This window comes from Helicoverpa zea, chromosome 30, assembly GCF_022581195.2.
Source record: "Helicoverpa zea isolate HzStark_Cry1AcR chromosome 30, ilHelZeax1.1, whole genome shotgun sequence".
NCBI classification, from domain to species: domain Eukaryota; kingdom Metazoa; phylum Arthropoda; class Insecta; order Lepidoptera; family Noctuidae; genus Helicoverpa; species Helicoverpa zea.
The window spans coordinates 4,674,592-4,690,736 of record NC_061481.1 but is presented as its reverse complement, the minus strand read 5'-3'; the positions used below and the strand labels follow the sequence as shown (position 1 = coordinate 4,690,736).

Here is a 16,145-nt window from a genome sequence, read left to right as displayed (position 1 = left end):
CGTTATCACCTACAGGGGATGAGCAATGAACCAATTTCTGTTAATCGTTCTGTAGACGCGTGAGACAATGCATTTTTGAAAGTTGCCTATTAAGTATATAGTTGGCTTGTCATCAATGTTTGCATTGAAAAATTGCGCTTTTCCTTTAAGTTACTTGAGCATAAAAAAAAATAAGCAAACTAGGTTCAGTCAAGGTTAAAGTGGCGCCATCTATTGCAAATAGAAAAAAACACAGAGTTAGTGAATATTATTTAGAAGCATATTGCCCACACAGACGAAGTCGCGGGCATCAGCTATTAAATTATAACGAAACAGAAATAAAACATCAAATTAATTTTAAAATTCTATTTTAATACTGAGAGAATGGTGGTCCAGCGTTCGTCCCTAAGAAATATATTCCAGTTGATCTGAAAACAGAAATATAGGAATATCAAAGTGATCGAATCTGTATCTGTGTTGTATGACTAAATAAATAACGGCAAAATTGCAAAACTGATGATGAAAAATATTGTAGTCGCTATAACAACAAATTAATACTGGAAACGAAAATAACCCTGACTTTACACTTGTAAATTGCTTCCATAAAACATATGTCAGTAACTTCCGTATTTCTAAAAAATACTAGGTACGGTAGACTGCACATCAGTGGTAACTGTCATGCACCTTAACTCAATAGTAATAAGTACCAGGCCCGCCGCTAGTTGTTAGTTCGCCCGCGTGCAAAACTGATTATGCCGCCCTACGACTACATATTATACTGGGTTTTGTCAAAAAAAAAAAAAAAAGAAAATTTCGTTAAGATTATAAAATACGTATTTTAATCAGGTACAATAATTATATTTGTTTACTGAAGTGTAAAACTAAGCAGCAAAATCATTACAAAAACTTAACTCTTCTGTGTAGTGCGCCTGGTGCGATGTAAGAAGGGAGAAGTAATCGTAAATAAGCGCGAGCGAAGCGAGCGCGCAAATTTTATAGTTTATGGTCTGCAAATGCAATGTCCTTAAATGATCTTATGCAGCGCCCTCGTGCAAGTGACCCCTATTTATTAAAAAAAAATGATTAATAGTTACCAACATATGTATATCAAAGTGCTTAAAACAGATTATGGGTAACTCAAAGTAACGAAATAAATATCTTTGATAATGTTTAAATTTAGTAAAAAATGTTATTTATGGTTTTTGGTGGGTTTCCCGTTGAAAAAGTCAATGCAGAAAACCCACTCCATATGTAAGGAAGTGCGAGCGAAGCGAGCGCGAAAATTTTTCAGTCTAAGGACACAAAACAAATAAAAACCACTGTAAATTAACAAAGCAAAGTCAAATAGTAAGCTATGCACAGAAATGAAGTGCAAACTGCAAATGTATACGAAGCCGCGAGGGAAGCGAGCGCGATTTTTTCTTTTGAGTTTTCATGAAGTAAACATGTCATAAAAAGCCATAACGATCGTGCGCGAAAAATGTTTTTTCGGAATTGAATGCCTCAACAATTAAACTAAGATAAATCGTGATATCTGACATGGAGTCGCGATCGCAGCGAGCGCGAATTTTTTTGGGGATGCAAAGGATGAACCCGTCAAAATTGACAGGACACGACCAAAGCGAGGGCGGCTTTTTCTGAAATTTTATTGCTAATCTACTCATCTAATTTCATTAAAATATTTTTATTACGTAATTATAGTTTAATTTTGCCGTATGGTTTAATTTTGCCGCCCCCTAAATCGTGCCCTTTATTTTGAAAACGATCTTTCAACAGATGCAACTGAAACGGGCAGTGTAAGTAGGTAATATTCTTAGCGCTATTGCTGTGTTCGGAAATATTGAAATCAAATCATTGGTAAAAAGATATTGTATTTTTTAAATATTACGTGATAAGTCGCTCGATTTGCCGCCCCCTAGGACGTGCCGCCCGCGTGCGGTGCACGCCCTGCACGCCCGCTTACGGCGGGCCTGATAAGTACGATTTTCCTATAGAACTGTTACCACTGTCCTGACGTTGACTGTACGTATAAGCAAATTACGAAGCGGTTTTATATTTGTAAATTCATCTTCATAAATCAATTAAGTGAACAAAATTTACAAGTGTAAGGCATATTTTAGATAGGTAGCTATTTTTGGCCGTTTTTAGATACGGATCCCTTTTTTCGCAGTATGTATTATGTCTTGACAATAAAACTCAAGTAGGCACAAGACTTAAGTATATCTTAGACGCCAAGGGCTGATAACAAGGTGAAGGAAAACATCTTGAGGAAACCTGGACTATACCTATAGTCTGAAATCACCAACCCGCATTGAGCAAGCGTGGTGTTTATCGCTCAATCCTTCTCCGTGTGAGAGGTGGCCGCAGCCCAGCAGTGGGACGATAAAAAGGCTGTAACAAAGGTACAAGACAATTATATACTAACCCAGTCTTAGCACTACCTCCGCCCATGTTGAGTGTGTCACCACTGCAGTTGCCAGCGAGAGCTGCAGCGAGCTCCACACAGCGGTGACCGGTGAAACCGCCGCTAGTGAGAGATTCCGCCATGTAATAGATTGCTCTGAAATGTAAGTATGTATTTATATTTAGGCTAGGTTCTGCTAGTGATTTTGTAAGTGTAGGTACCTACTGAGGGAACTACTTCGTGCATCTGAGTGAAAGTAAATAAATGGGCTATCTAACGCCGAAGAAAATTAACGAATCAATTTGTGATAAGCGCCTCCAATCCAAAAAAAAACTCTAGCTTTAGTAAGGCTCTGGGTTAAGTAATGAATCGACCGAAAGTAAGATAACCAACGCGGTTTGTGATCGTCATGAGGAGTTCCTTCGTGTTTCGGAAAGCACGTCATATTGGTGGGTCCCGACTGTCTATCAGCTTTGGTTAACGTGACGGATAGTCAGATGCCGGAAAGCCTAACAATCTGCCTCATCAAGGCAAGGCTATATAAGGGTATCCGATCAACTGAGTTGAGGAAGTCAGACAGGCAGTCACCTCATGTGGCACACCACTTTCACGTTTATCGAAAAATAGGATTTAAGAAGATTATTTCCTCTTTCACGCAAACAAGATACTCACCGATGATGACTGCAATCATTATTCCCGCAGCCAGGCATATTGACCCCCCCATTAGGATAGAAGTCCACATCACCTACAGGCACCAGCTTGCCTGACACGCCGGCATTTGTGTGCATAACCTCGGTGTATAAGCCGTCAGAGGCCTGGAAGCCTTGCGGGTTGGAGATCCAGCCGGGTAATGCGGGGTCTAGGGCTGGGGGAGAGAAGTGCTGTTAGTTATATTCTATACTAATATTATAAAGAGGAAGCATTTTCTTGTTTGTTTGTTTAGGCTCCGAAACTATCAAACTGAGGCTCGATTCTCCTAATTTTACTTAAGAGACATACCTATGATTCACATTCACGACTGAGATCCAATCCCGACTCAATTACGATTGAAACGTATGTGGCATTCCGCTATTTTTTCTTTTAAATAAACGATTTTATCCTTTTCTGTCCTTTAATAATGAGTCATTTTGTCTGCAAATGATTTACGATTGCAATATGATTGTAGAACAAACTACCGTATAGACCAAAATCACCAAAATGGCAGACCAATCGCAAACCGATCGAATGTCGTTGGAATACGATTGGTCTTATATTAGGTATTATAGTAGCAGAATGCCCGATATGGTTAAAACTGCTATTGCGATTCAATTTTGACATTATTAACTTAGCAGAATCGGGCCAATATAAGTGTAAGGTAGGTACTAGTGTCCAAATTATCTAGACACACGGCAGTGTGTCCGCCAAGTTCGAGCAAAAAAAGCGACACACCGGCCGTGGGTTATATTACACGAACCATTTCGGGCCAAATTCGACCCCCCTGTAACTCAAAATCTATTTTATTTACGCATATCAAATTTCTAGTATCTGTTGAGACCCCCTCACTTATCTAAAATACAAAATTTCATTAATATACCTATTGTAGGTCTTGAGATATTGACGTCAGAAAATCGCTATTTTTACTATACACTGATTCACTTATTCACTGACTCACTCATCAAAAACCTAGACCACTTCCAATGGTCGTATTGACTTGAAATTTGGCATGGAGGTAGGTCTTTATGTCAAGGTAAAGGGAAAAATCTGAAAATGGCCAAGTGTGAGTCGGTTTCAAAATAATGAAGGTATTTATTCCCCCAAGGAACTAAAACGAACGAAATTTATCTATATTTATATAATATATATCTTCGAATGGTACAAAGGTTTGTATTTAGTCAAAGTAAAGTAAAAATCTGAAAACGGCCAAGTGTGAATCACTTTCGAAAATAACGAATGTGTAACTTTGATCCACGAACATAATATATGATAACATTTCATGTCAGTCAGTTGGTAAATCTAGTCCATTTAGTTAATCTAGTTAATTTCTTTGTAAGAAACATAGTGCATATTAAAAAATCTAAAAAATAGTATAAATGAGACATTTCTTTAACTAACTTCATCATAAGAAAAAAATAAAATAAACAACCTTACAAAAATAAATGAAATCCCACCCAAAATAAAAATGTGAAAGACTGCCAAGTTCGATAATATGGGAATGCTTCGCCTATAAAAGAAGTGAAATCTGAATAAGTACCAAGTTCCATACACATACCTCAGTTAAAAATAGTTACTTTTTAATGATGATTACTTGGCAAGTTTTAATAGAAAATTAAATACTTGATTCATTGCGTTTAGTAGGTTTATAACAAGGTGTATGAAAACTTGCCAAGTAACATCATTAAAAAGTAACTATTTTTAACTGAGGTATGTGTATGGAACTTGGTACTTATTCAGATTTCACTTCTTTTATAGGCGAAGCATTCCCATATTATCGAACTTGGCAGTCTTTCACATTTTTGTTTTGGGTGGGTTGTACTTACAAGTGATATAAGCGACGTGTCCGCCCACGTTTCTGCCGATGATGCCAGCCTGATGGCCGCCGAGGCTGTGCCCCACTATGTGGTAATTGTTCAGCGAAGCGCCGCTTACGCTGTTCAGCCATTCTATGTAAGTTGCTACGTGTTCCCCTGTAATTGAGGTCGGAGGATTTCTGTTTAAAAATCTGGGTTTTATGCGATATGTGATAATCTTAATATTTCAATGAAAAAAAATATTTCAAATATTTCAATACCAAAATTTTGCATGAATTTTTTTTTGCGTTTATTTTAACTTTTATTTTCTAAAAACTTAAACTACTTTACGAAATAAAAATCTATAATAAAATATATATAAAAATAAACCGGCCAAGTGCGAGTCGGACTCGCGCACCGAGGGTTCCGTACAAATCCTGTATAGATAAAAAGTGAGTCTCGCGCCAACCGTTCAGTTTAGAACAATCATAGTTATGGTAATTTCGTGAGAGTCAAAATAGCTAATATTTTTTATTTTATAATATAACTAAAATAGTAGGCCAGTACTTTGTAAAAGTTATTTTATTAAAGTTATTTATATACAACATTTTATACTCATCATTCAGAAATCTGATTGAAAATAACTAATTATGTCTTAAAGGTCATTGGGCATATCTGACCCGCTTTGTAAAAAGTGGCGGACATGAATCAAAGTAGTTTTAAATCGTGGAGAATGGTATGACGTTTCTTTGAATATAAATATTTTATTAAAATTCCATGGAGACGAATGTCCAGGATCGTTTGAAAAATATAAAAGACAAGCAGTTTCAGAGGATTGTACAGGTTGCAATGCTAGTTTTTATTGTTAAAGACTTTTCATAAAGAAAGAACATGCCAATTCGGATGACCAGGTTCTGATGAGGATCTGGAAACCCTGAGAAATCGATGGCAACTCTTGAATATTGTAGTCACGCATCGAGTCAAAACCAGACATGTGAGTGTATTTTTGAGGGTACTTGTAAACAGTGAAGGTTTGGAGCTGATTTGATTATGGAGACTACAGAGAGTCGAGGGAACTTCTGAACGGTATGTTGCAACTACCACGTGTTTGGGCTTATTTTATTCGTATTGGCGAAGACTTTCCACATAGATAGGTTTAACTGCCATTGTGGCATCGATAGCAAAGATCAGATATAGTTATGGGAACTCCTTTACAATTTATAACGTAGGTAACCTAGTGTTGGAACTTATTTTATTTTAGGTGATGAGAATTCACTACTAATGGGATCTTTTATTTTTTTAAACATACATAGAGTTCTCTCGACTTTCTCACGTCTCCATCATCAGGTAAGCTCTAAACTTTCACTGTTTGATAGTATCACCAGACATACATCTGAGAATCAAGTTTTAATCCTATGCATGCCTACAATTTCTGATAGTTGCCCTCGATTTCTCAGGATTTCCATCATCAGATCCTGACCTGATGACAATGGAAATAAACGGCGAGTATACTCTTTCACTACAAAGAAATGATATCTCAAATCCGTCAAACTTGGTCGTTTAAATTCCCCATTGAAATGAGGAAAATATTTGTGGCCTTACTACAAAAACTTTAACGCCTGGTTTACAGTTGTCTAAAAATTTTGTGGCTGCAAAATGAACCATATGTCAACGTCATAATTTGTCATTTTTTTAGACAAGGCTTAAACTGACGTTTAAAAGTTTTTGTGGTAAGACGGTTGATGTTTACACCTGATTTTCTCTAGAATCCCATGGTTCACATAGATGCGACTAATGCCATAGTAAATCAGAGCCTTTATCATTATACTGTGCTATATTTCGTTCGTATCCGCCGTGGGTATGGTTTCCATACTAAGGTGCCCAATGACCTTTGAATGATTTAAAATTTTTCACAGTTTGGAGGCAATTATATTTAAGAAGTATTTGATATGAATTTCAACTTTAATATCTCTACGCGTTCATGTAAAAAAGGGTAGGTAGTAAGTTTATAATTATTAAAAAAATATTTTATGTCGTGTAAGCAAAAATAATATTTTAAAATTTTATGTAACTTCAAATTTATCATTTTCGCAATTTTTCCTTTATCTGTACTATATAACGCTGCTTCGTGGCGAATTTCAAGATTCTGAGTTCACGGGAAGTACCTTGTAGGTTTTGATTCCCTAGCGTGTGACGGAAATTCGTCTAAGGTGTCGGCATAACTGCTGTATCTTTTGATCGCGTTAACTTAGAAGTTTGATTTTTTTACTGCCTAAAGGGACAATAGACTTAGGTATTTGGTATAAATTTCAATTTGATATCTTTATTCGTTCGTGAGAAATAAGGTAGTAAGTTTTATTTTATTAAAATATTTTTTTTATATTATATAACTAAAAAAATGAGATTTTCGCAATTTTTCCTATATTTGCATTATATGACAATGCTTCATGCCAAATTTCAAGACTCTGAGTTTACGGGAAGTATCCTGTAGGTTTTGATTCCTTTGCGAGTGTCCAAAATTTGTTGAAAATATCGACATAATTGGCTGTATCTTTTGATTGGCTTGGCTTAGAAGTTTGATATTTTCACAGCTTAAAGGGACAATAGACCTGAGTATTTCATGTGAATTTCAGCTTGATACGTCCACGCGTTCTTGAAATAAAGGGTCTTGACAGACAGACAGACAGACAGACAGACAGACAGACAGACAGACAGACGGACAACAAAGTGATCCTATAAGGGTTCCGTTTTTTCCTTTTGAGGTACGGAACCCTAATGAAACCCGCTTTCCGTTGTCACGACATAACATGAAAACGGCTTGACCGATTTGGCTGAAAATTAGAGGGGAGGTAACTTAGAACCCGCGAGAAGGTTTTAGGATAGTTTTTGTCAAACTGCGGGCGAAAGCTAGTACTAGATGCAATTTTACTTAATTAACAGTAACTTAGACTTAGTAACTTAGGTACTTATTTGATTGTACCCAGGTAACTGCTAAACCGTTTTGATAAATTAAGTCACCGGGTGACAATGGTTTATTCTTTTCGGGTAGGGTAAGAAACTCCGTCGGGAAATCGCGGGAAACAGTAATATACGAATAAAGAGATGGTCCATTCTAAAGATTTAAAAATCTAGGATATCAGTCAAGGTTAACATGATAAAACTCACCAGATCTTGGCACATTGAGCAGAGAAGACATGTAGGTGCCAGCTGCACCTATACTCCAGTCTACCATGATAAGGTTCACATCTTCCGCTGCCACGTATGCTGTGAAAGATGAAGAATTATAGTCAGGTGGACTTGATCCGTAAAAACATTCTACTATCTGTACTGGCTGTAAAGAACATTCAGTGGTCTGGCCTTTTCCCATTTGCCCATTCCCTTTTTATGTCGGTGTCGGCTTCCATTCTTTTTACTCAATTTTGAACTAAATTTTATGGTTGCATGCTTTGAACTCAATTTTGAAGTAGATATATCTTCAACCGATTGATCTGAAAATCCAATATGGCGGACCATCCAAGATGGCGGCTGGTTCTTTATGTACTCCCTTATAGATATCATAGATAGTACCTAGGTACTATCTCTATGAACTTCCTTACGTTTTCCTTTCTTCTTCTTCTTCTTTTGTGTGGATGACATGTCTTATAGTGAGACTACACTGTGTTGATGCCGCGAGCAAGTTTCAGGGCACAGTGGACATGCGATGAGGTGGGACATGGTCTGCACAGCAGCCCCGCACTCGAACCCAAGTTCCGCCCCGTCCGTGAAACCTTTTTATACCTCCCCTTTATACTCAATTGAGTAAAGGTGAAGGAAAAGTCTCGAGGAAACATGGATTTAAAAGCCAATGTGCATTTACAACACACACAAGTATCTCTCACGCCCTTTCGTGAGATAAAAACATCTACAAATTAACAATACTATATAATAATACCTCTATGTGTTGCTGGGGAGTTTGTTGCGCCACTTCTTCTTCCCAGCAAAAACACATAGGAAGTGGTGAAGGGTGGGCGTTTGGGAACTGTCTTTTGTAAATTTCTGACGTTCGAAAAGTACTGTTTTGCAGCCAAGTTTGAATAAACGATTTTAGCTTTGATTTTGAATCATAAGGAAATATTTTAATCTAACTATTCAATCTTAGGTATCTATAATTTAATCTTAGATATATGTCGGAGACTGTCAATAGTACGGACACTAAACGTCACGCAAGCGCGCCCTCTGGTGGCGTTTCCGGTGAAACAACATTTTGGCGCGCTTGGCGGAGTCGTGGTGGTCAGCGTGGCGTCCGCGGAGCTCAGTCTTGGTTCAGTCTTGATCGAGTCTTGGTCGAGGCTTCGTCGAGTCTTCGTGGAGTTGTCGCGTTACTGCCTTTCGTTACGTGTAGTGTACCTAGTGTTATTGCCTAGCGTTGTAGTACCTAAACTAATTGTAGTGTCTTATAATTTTTGTATTGTAATGGTTCTTCTAACCTAACAGACAGACATGTGTTGCTGGGGAGTTTGTTCCGCCACTTCTTCTCCCCAAGCCAAAACACATAGGAAGTGGCGAAGGGCGGGCGTTTTGGGGGCTGTCTTTTGTTCTGACTAATTTGAATAAACGTTTGAGTTTTTAGTTTGTTTGAGTTTTGAGTTTCTTTGAGTTATCTCTTTGCTTGATTACCCTAACTGATGTCGGACGATAGTGCCATCCTGATGTCGCCTCCGACATCAGAAGTGGGATGCAATCTGAATGCCCACATGCGTTTCGAATTCGCCATGCGAAGATAAATTTCTACCCACTAACAAAAAAAAAAAATGTAACGTCGATAATTTGAAAAGGAGTTTGTAGTAGAAGAATTATTAAGAATTTCAGCAAAGGTACAAGTATGGTAACCACGGTTATGGTAATGGTATCGTTTTCCATTGTTACATGTCAAGCTAGTTATTGAGGGTATGCTAGAAAATTAACCGAATCTGTCTTTTTTTTTTCATGTTTCAACAATGACGGTGGTTATTGTGCAATCTGGCGACAAAATTACTGCGGAGCATTCCAGCTGCCTGCCAGGAGCCCAACGTGTCATCGTGAGTTCGGAGTGTTGGTGCTCGTGCATCTCCGTGGCTTCACGTCCGCGAAAGCCTTGCTGTACTGCGCGCCATAGCGATGTGCGATCGTCATGCGCGTTGAGGCGTTGAGTGGAAACCCGGTGAGACCGATCCATTTTTGCTTTATGTTGACGTTATTTGTTTTACGACATTTTTAAATTTGAAAGGCAGTCTGTCTCGCTGATTATTGTTGGTTATGCCGTTGGTTATTATGTTGGAACCGCCTGGGTTCAGGGAGCATTCATTGCCACAAGCTTCGTTATAAAGCTACTGTTAGGTTTGTTTTAATCCGAATGTGATAATGTTCTGACATACTGTTCACGTGACCTTCATGAATTGCATTGCTGGGAAAATCGTCAATCAGTGAAATTAGATTTATGCCATGATAGCAATATTATCATAGTTGTTATGAAAATGTTGTGATAAAATTAACCGATTTCCAAATTCTTTTGCATGTGATAATCCCGTGAGCCTCCCCTGCTTCGAGTGAAAGGAGTCTAGTCTGCTAGTTCGTCGCTGTGGTGTTCGCGAGCGCGACGCCTGGATTCTACTGCGCGCCGGATTTCAGCATAACCATACACGAGGCACTATGCACAGAGATGTTAAGAGACGCCTGAATGATAAACATGGTGAGATCAATCCAATTTTATTGTGGCTTGTCATTGTACATTGTACAGGGGCCCGATTCTCCTAAGTTAATAATGTCAAAATCGAATAGAAAACGAATCGCAATATGATCGCAATAGCAGTTTTAACCATATCGGTCATTCTGCTACTAATAAAAGACCAATCGTATTCGATTGACATTTGATTGGTGTGCGATTGGTCTGCTATTTTGGTAATTTTGGTCTATACGGTAGTTTGCTGTACAATCATTTTGCAATCGTAAATCATTTGCAGACAAAACGATTCATTATTGAATGATAGAAAAGGATAAAAATGTTTATTTCAAAGAAAAAATAGCGGAATGCCACATACGCTTCAATCGTAATCGAGTCGGGATTGGATCTCAGTCGAATCGAGTCGAACGTAAATCGTATGGCGCTTAAGTATAATTAGGAGAATCGGGCCCCTGTTTGACTGACTCGTTGGCCTAGTGGTCGCAAGCGTGACTGCTATATACGAGGTCTTGGGTTCGATTCCCGGGTCGGGACGAAATCGCTTTGTGGGTTTTAGAAACTTTCACAAAGCAGCCTTTAGTCTGGGGATTGAGGATTAGTTCACTCGTGCATCGGAGAGCACGTAAATGTCGCTTCTGACGTTAACGTAATGTCAGTGGCGGCAAGAAGATCTTTTAATTTGCAGGTGTTGGGGCACATTAGGCAGCATTGTTTGTGGTTGTGGTGCGGCAATCTGCTGTCGTCAGCATAGCCTTACCTAGATAGATTATCCTTGCATCTGCCGACTGGTGTACGTAGTCTGTTAGGGACTTCCATATAGGACACGCTAATTCATGACTGATGGGAGTCGTTCTACGGGTGGTATGAAATCAGGTCGAGCAACTTTCCACTGTGTAACGCGACTACTCGTTGTTACTCGAATTCACCTTTTTTTTTGACATATTCGCAGTTGGTGTTACACGTCAGTGCCCTATCCAGGTTTACGCCCAGGGACCTTGGGCAGTTCATGTGCGCGATACGTACGGCTCTCCAAGCGACATCTATCTCGTGGTTAGCCATGCGGTTGCGTAGATGGTAGGCACAAGACGTGAGTTTTGGCAGGATTGGGTGTTAGGATGTTTTCCTTGTAGCAGCAGTCTCGTTCCTTCAGAGCCGCAGAGAGCCCGGTCTCAACCTCTTCAAACGGCCAGCATAGATATAGCTGGTGGTATTAGGTGGTTTCGGCTGATCGTTTGGTTCTATTTGGTCTCAAACCAGATAGCGCTTGATGGAGGCGTTATGTATGTTGATTTGCGTGCTTGATGGAGGCACTGTGTAGAATCACGATATGTGTTGAGATGTTGATGTGTGATTAATGATGGTAGTTTTTTTTTTTTAATTAATGAAATCGTAGATGATGAAAGCTAGGTTCACAGGGTTGACATGTGTGTATGCTTGTGTGTTGCGCTTCAATCACAGGGTTGATTGACTGTTACGTTGGAAGTCACAGAGATGACTGCCGTTGAACACTTGTCACAAGGATGGCTGAAGTGTGTACCTTATGTTTGGTCACAGGGATGACTTGGTTTCTGTTTATCAATTAAAACCTCAAATTAGAATATTTCAGTTTTGCGTCATTTGATTGAATTGTGCATCAGACTATAGATTTTGGTAAGGTGTTACATTCACCTACTCTGTAATTTCGTTGTGTTAAGCTGTACCTATGATGGGTATCGGGGTGACTTGGAAGAGACCCGTTGGCCTGTGTGACGGCATCGGGGTGACCAGGAAGAGACCTGTGTGAATCTGTGGTACAGTTGGTGTCATGTCACTGTGGTTGTGGTTGTGGTCCCTAGGAGGCCAGGATGGGCTGAGAGCTCGGCTAAGGGACACGACGGTTATGTGAAGCCTATCAAGTAGAAGGCGTAGATGTGAATGACGACCGTAGCTGTAATGATTTTGTAATTTACAAGTTGAGTCTGACTAGCAATTCGATCTTTCTTTGATTTCGTGCTTAGCATTTAATGTATCTAGTTTCTTCATTTGAATAGTGATTGCTATTCTTTAAATCTGTAACATGTGTGTAGGTCTTACTATCTTACATAACGAGAAGGTTTGTTGCTGACCCATATGTTGTCAATATTTATCGGTTGCCTAAGCACTTTTTATTTCTAGCTTTACAGATATAATCTAAGGTGAACCGAGCCTGGAGAACAGGACGAGGTCTACTAGTCAAGCGGCGGACGAGGTGCGCTGCAGTTGCTGTTTGGAGCGTCATCCTCCCCCGGATTTGTCGTGGAGGCCGTATGAGTTGCGACAGGCCAGGACATCGCATGTCATCACACAAGGTGAAAGCATTCTATTTCATTGAAAATGTTTAAATTGACCAGACAAACTTCACGATAACCAATTAAATGTTGTAACTTTGAATTATTGAGCTGGTCCATAGTCGTGACTGATTTTGAGGAATAATTTGTGACTTGTATTCTGTCACTTGTGTTTTAGATTATTAATTATCAATGCTTTCTTATTATTCTTTATTGTACACAAAATAAAATTTGATTCTAATTAAAAATCAATTCGCACTTGATAGGCCGGAAAATCAAAGTATCACTGATGAAATTGAGATGGAACGAAGTAGTTATGATATTGAGGAGTGTTTGAGTTTGCATGATGATCGGACCGTACCAGAGGCTGTCGTGTAGCCGTAGCTCAGTAGAAATCGGCGTCTGCTCAGTGAGTAGTCCGTGAGTACGCGGTAAGCAGTCAGCTCTGGCGGAGGTCGGGTTTCAGTGGAAACCAATGAGTCCAGGGTAGACTCGGCGTTCCTATGTGAGGTTCGCAGTAAAGAGTAAAGAGTAACTGGAGGTTACTGGGCTAAGTGTAGCCATGGTCACATGTAGAGCTTAAATGTTTTGTTTTAATTTATCATTTTAGAGTTTATTGTCTCTTGTAAGAGGCAGTGATCGGTTTTACTTTGAGTTTCCTAATTTTGATTCTGAATTATTGTAATGAAACGATTATTTTCTTTCTTTTCATTGATAATTTCCCAATTAAATGTAGAGTTTGATTTGTTGCTTGTGAGAGTTTAGTACTCGGTTGCTCTGGGTATAGCTTTTGAGAACTAGTTGTCACCTAGATTGTTTGTTAAAGACCTAATTGAGGCCATTTGAAGTTTGTTTCATTTCCTTGAGAGAAGTAAGAGCGTAAAACAAAGATCGAGAGTTACTGTTGTGGTCAGGAGTGGCCGAGACTGTACTGTGCATACTGTGTTGTGTTTGTGTTGTTGCAGATTAACCCACGAGGACGTGGGTCTACGCAGGATGGCCGTGTCGGAGACTGTCAATAGTACGGACACTAAACGTCACGCAAGCGCGCCCTCTGGTGGCGTTTCCGGTGAAACAACATTTTGGCGCGCTTGGCGGAGTCGTGGTGGTCAGCGTGGCGTCCGCGGAGCTCAGTCTTGGTTCAGTCTTGATCGAGTCTTGGTCGAGGCTTCGTCGAGTCTTCGTGGAGTTGTCGCGTTACTGCCTTTCGTTACGTGTAGTGTACCTAGTGTTATTGCCTAGCGTTGTAGTACCTAAACTAATTGTAGTGTCTTATAATTTTTGTATTGTAATGGTTCTTCTAACCTAACAGACAGACATGTGTTGCTGGGGAGTTTGTTCCGCCACTTCTTCTCCCCAAGCCAAAACACATAGGAAGTGGCAAAGGGCGGGCGTTTTGGGGGCTGTCTTTTGTTCTGACTAATTTGAATAAACGTTTGAGTTTTTAGTTTGTTTGAGTTTTGAGTTTCTTTGAGTTATCTCTTTGCTTGATTACCCTAACTGATGTCGGACGATAGTGCCATCCTGATGTCGCCTCCGACATACTGTTCAAAAGTGGTTTTAGCAACTAGTGTAGCCACATACTGGATGCCGACCAACATACTTCGGAAAAGGCTAGGCAGCTGACGAACCACTTACCATGAACCATCTGCACATTGAACAGAGATAGTGGAGTATTCTTCCATCCATGGACTAGGAAGACCGTCTTCTTCTGAGGATCGAAGTTGGAAGCCTTGAGAAGACTATCAGCTCCATACGGTATCGGTTGACTGATTGAAGGGTTTCGTCTAGAGACAATAATTAATTGTTATTGTAACCTGGGTTTGTTTGGGTATTAAGTATGTGTGAAGGTTTTCTCGTAAGTTGTGCTATGTATTGGTAAAAATGGTATGAAAATAAGGTGAGAGTTTTGAAGCAAATCGCGAACGAGTTTCTTACACTCCTAGTCGCTTGATGCCATCGAACCAACTTAACACAAATGGATAATAAAAAGCCTATACATTGCTTCCTCGATAAATGGGTGAAATATGTACAAGAATTCTTGAAGCGGAACCAATACACCAGCTTCCCCATCGGAACTACTTCGCGCAGCTAGATAGAAAATAGCATATGCATAGCATGGTACCTTAGTATAGCACTTTCAAACGAAATCTTCAGCTTTATAATATTAGTAGGTATACGTATACAATTACTTACCTAGTAAACAAATGATAGTTATTGTCCTGCGCAGGGTTGTATCTGGCAGCCAGCAGCAGGTCTGCGGCGGTGAGCCACGAGTCCACCAGCTCCGAACCCTCAGGGGAACTCGTGTACTGGTAGCGAGGACCTGCAGACCACCTGGTCACCACATCGTGTGGTGATGATAGTAGACCTGGAAACAAGAAATGATGGAGATTTTACCAAAAAAAAAAACCGGCCAAGAGCATGACGGGCCACGCTCAGTGTGGATAAATTCAACTTTCGGAGCTCGATTATTTTCGAAATCAAATCAAAAAATGATATTAAGTAGTATCTAAACCCCTATTCATTTAAAAAAAACCCTACCCTAGGTTTTTAAATACCTATTCAAAAATATATCACACAATAAAGTTCCTAGCTATGGTAGCTTTTGGGGTTTCAGAAACGTTCAAAATGGAATCCGGAGCCCGAAGGTAAATGATTGATACACGCATGCGTCGGAGAGCACGTAATGTCGATCCTGCTTGTGATCTCTCTCCGGTGGTGTCGGATTGCCGTCCCATCGCGCTATGAGAGTGAAGGAATAGTGAGTGCACCTGTGTCCAAGCAAATACTTGTGGCCGGCAATTGGCTAGGACGCCATTCTTACTGTCAAGTTAAACTTGGTCTATCTAGTATACAATGCAGTTGAACACTTATGTTTTGGTCTAGTTTTAAAATCATACCTGTAACTACCGACGCGATAAACACAACCACAAAAACAATTGACGTGGACATTTTCATAACAAAATAATTACTATACTAGGTCATTTATCATGAATTATATTTTATATATTGTTTAAAACTAAGATCGCGGGTGTAGATTATAGAAACCGCGAGTTTAGATATTTATCTTTATCTAAGTATACTAATAAAAGCTGAGGAGTTTGTTTGTTTGCGCAAGAATGTATCTCAAGAACTACTGCGCTTGCTCAAATTGTCAAGCTATAAAAAATTTACCCAACACGTTTTGATTTCAACCATTGAATAAGCATGTTCAAATAAAAACTACCAGGGGCCCGATTCTCTTAAGTTAATAATGTCAAAATCAAATA

General features: G+C 39.4%; 1 protein-coding gene across 1 annotated transcript; it reads right to left on the bottom strand.

Moving 5' to 3' along the window:
* Positions 1-330: 330 nt before the first annotated feature.
* Positions 331-15,926, bottom strand: LOC124644549 (pancreatic lipase-related protein 2-like). Its single transcript, XM_047183989.1, has 8 exons — positions 15,777-15,926; positions 15,070-15,244; positions 14,512-14,660; positions 8,035-8,133; positions 4,900-5,046; positions 3,056-3,248; positions 2,405-2,539; positions 331-407 (listed from the first exon to the last, which is right to left on the bottom strand). The coding sequence occupies exons 1-8, from the start codon at positions 15,832-15,834 to the stop codon at positions 350-352; spliced, it is 1,014 nt and encodes a 337-aa protein (XP_047039945.1). The 5' UTR covers positions 15,835-15,926; the 3' UTR covers positions 331-349.
* Between the last annotated feature and the right edge of the window lie 219 nt (positions 15,927-16,145).

What these genes read in the sequence shown, in the direction of transcription:
- LOC124644549 (XM_047183989.1), bottom strand. Translation starts at nt 15,834, where the DNA reads ATGAAAATGTCCACGTCAATTGTTTTTGTGGTTGTGTTTATCGCGTCG. An exon ending in AACTATCATTTGTTTACTAG is followed by an intron (nt 14,661 to 15,069) that starts GTAAGTAATTGT and finishes TATTGTCTCTAG; the next exon opens with ACGAAACCCTTCAATCAGTC. An exon ending in GGAGGTAGTGCTAAGACTGG is followed by an intron (nt 408 to 2,404) that starts GTTAGTATATAA and finishes TTCTGTTTTCAG; the next exon opens with ATCAACTGGAATATATTTCT.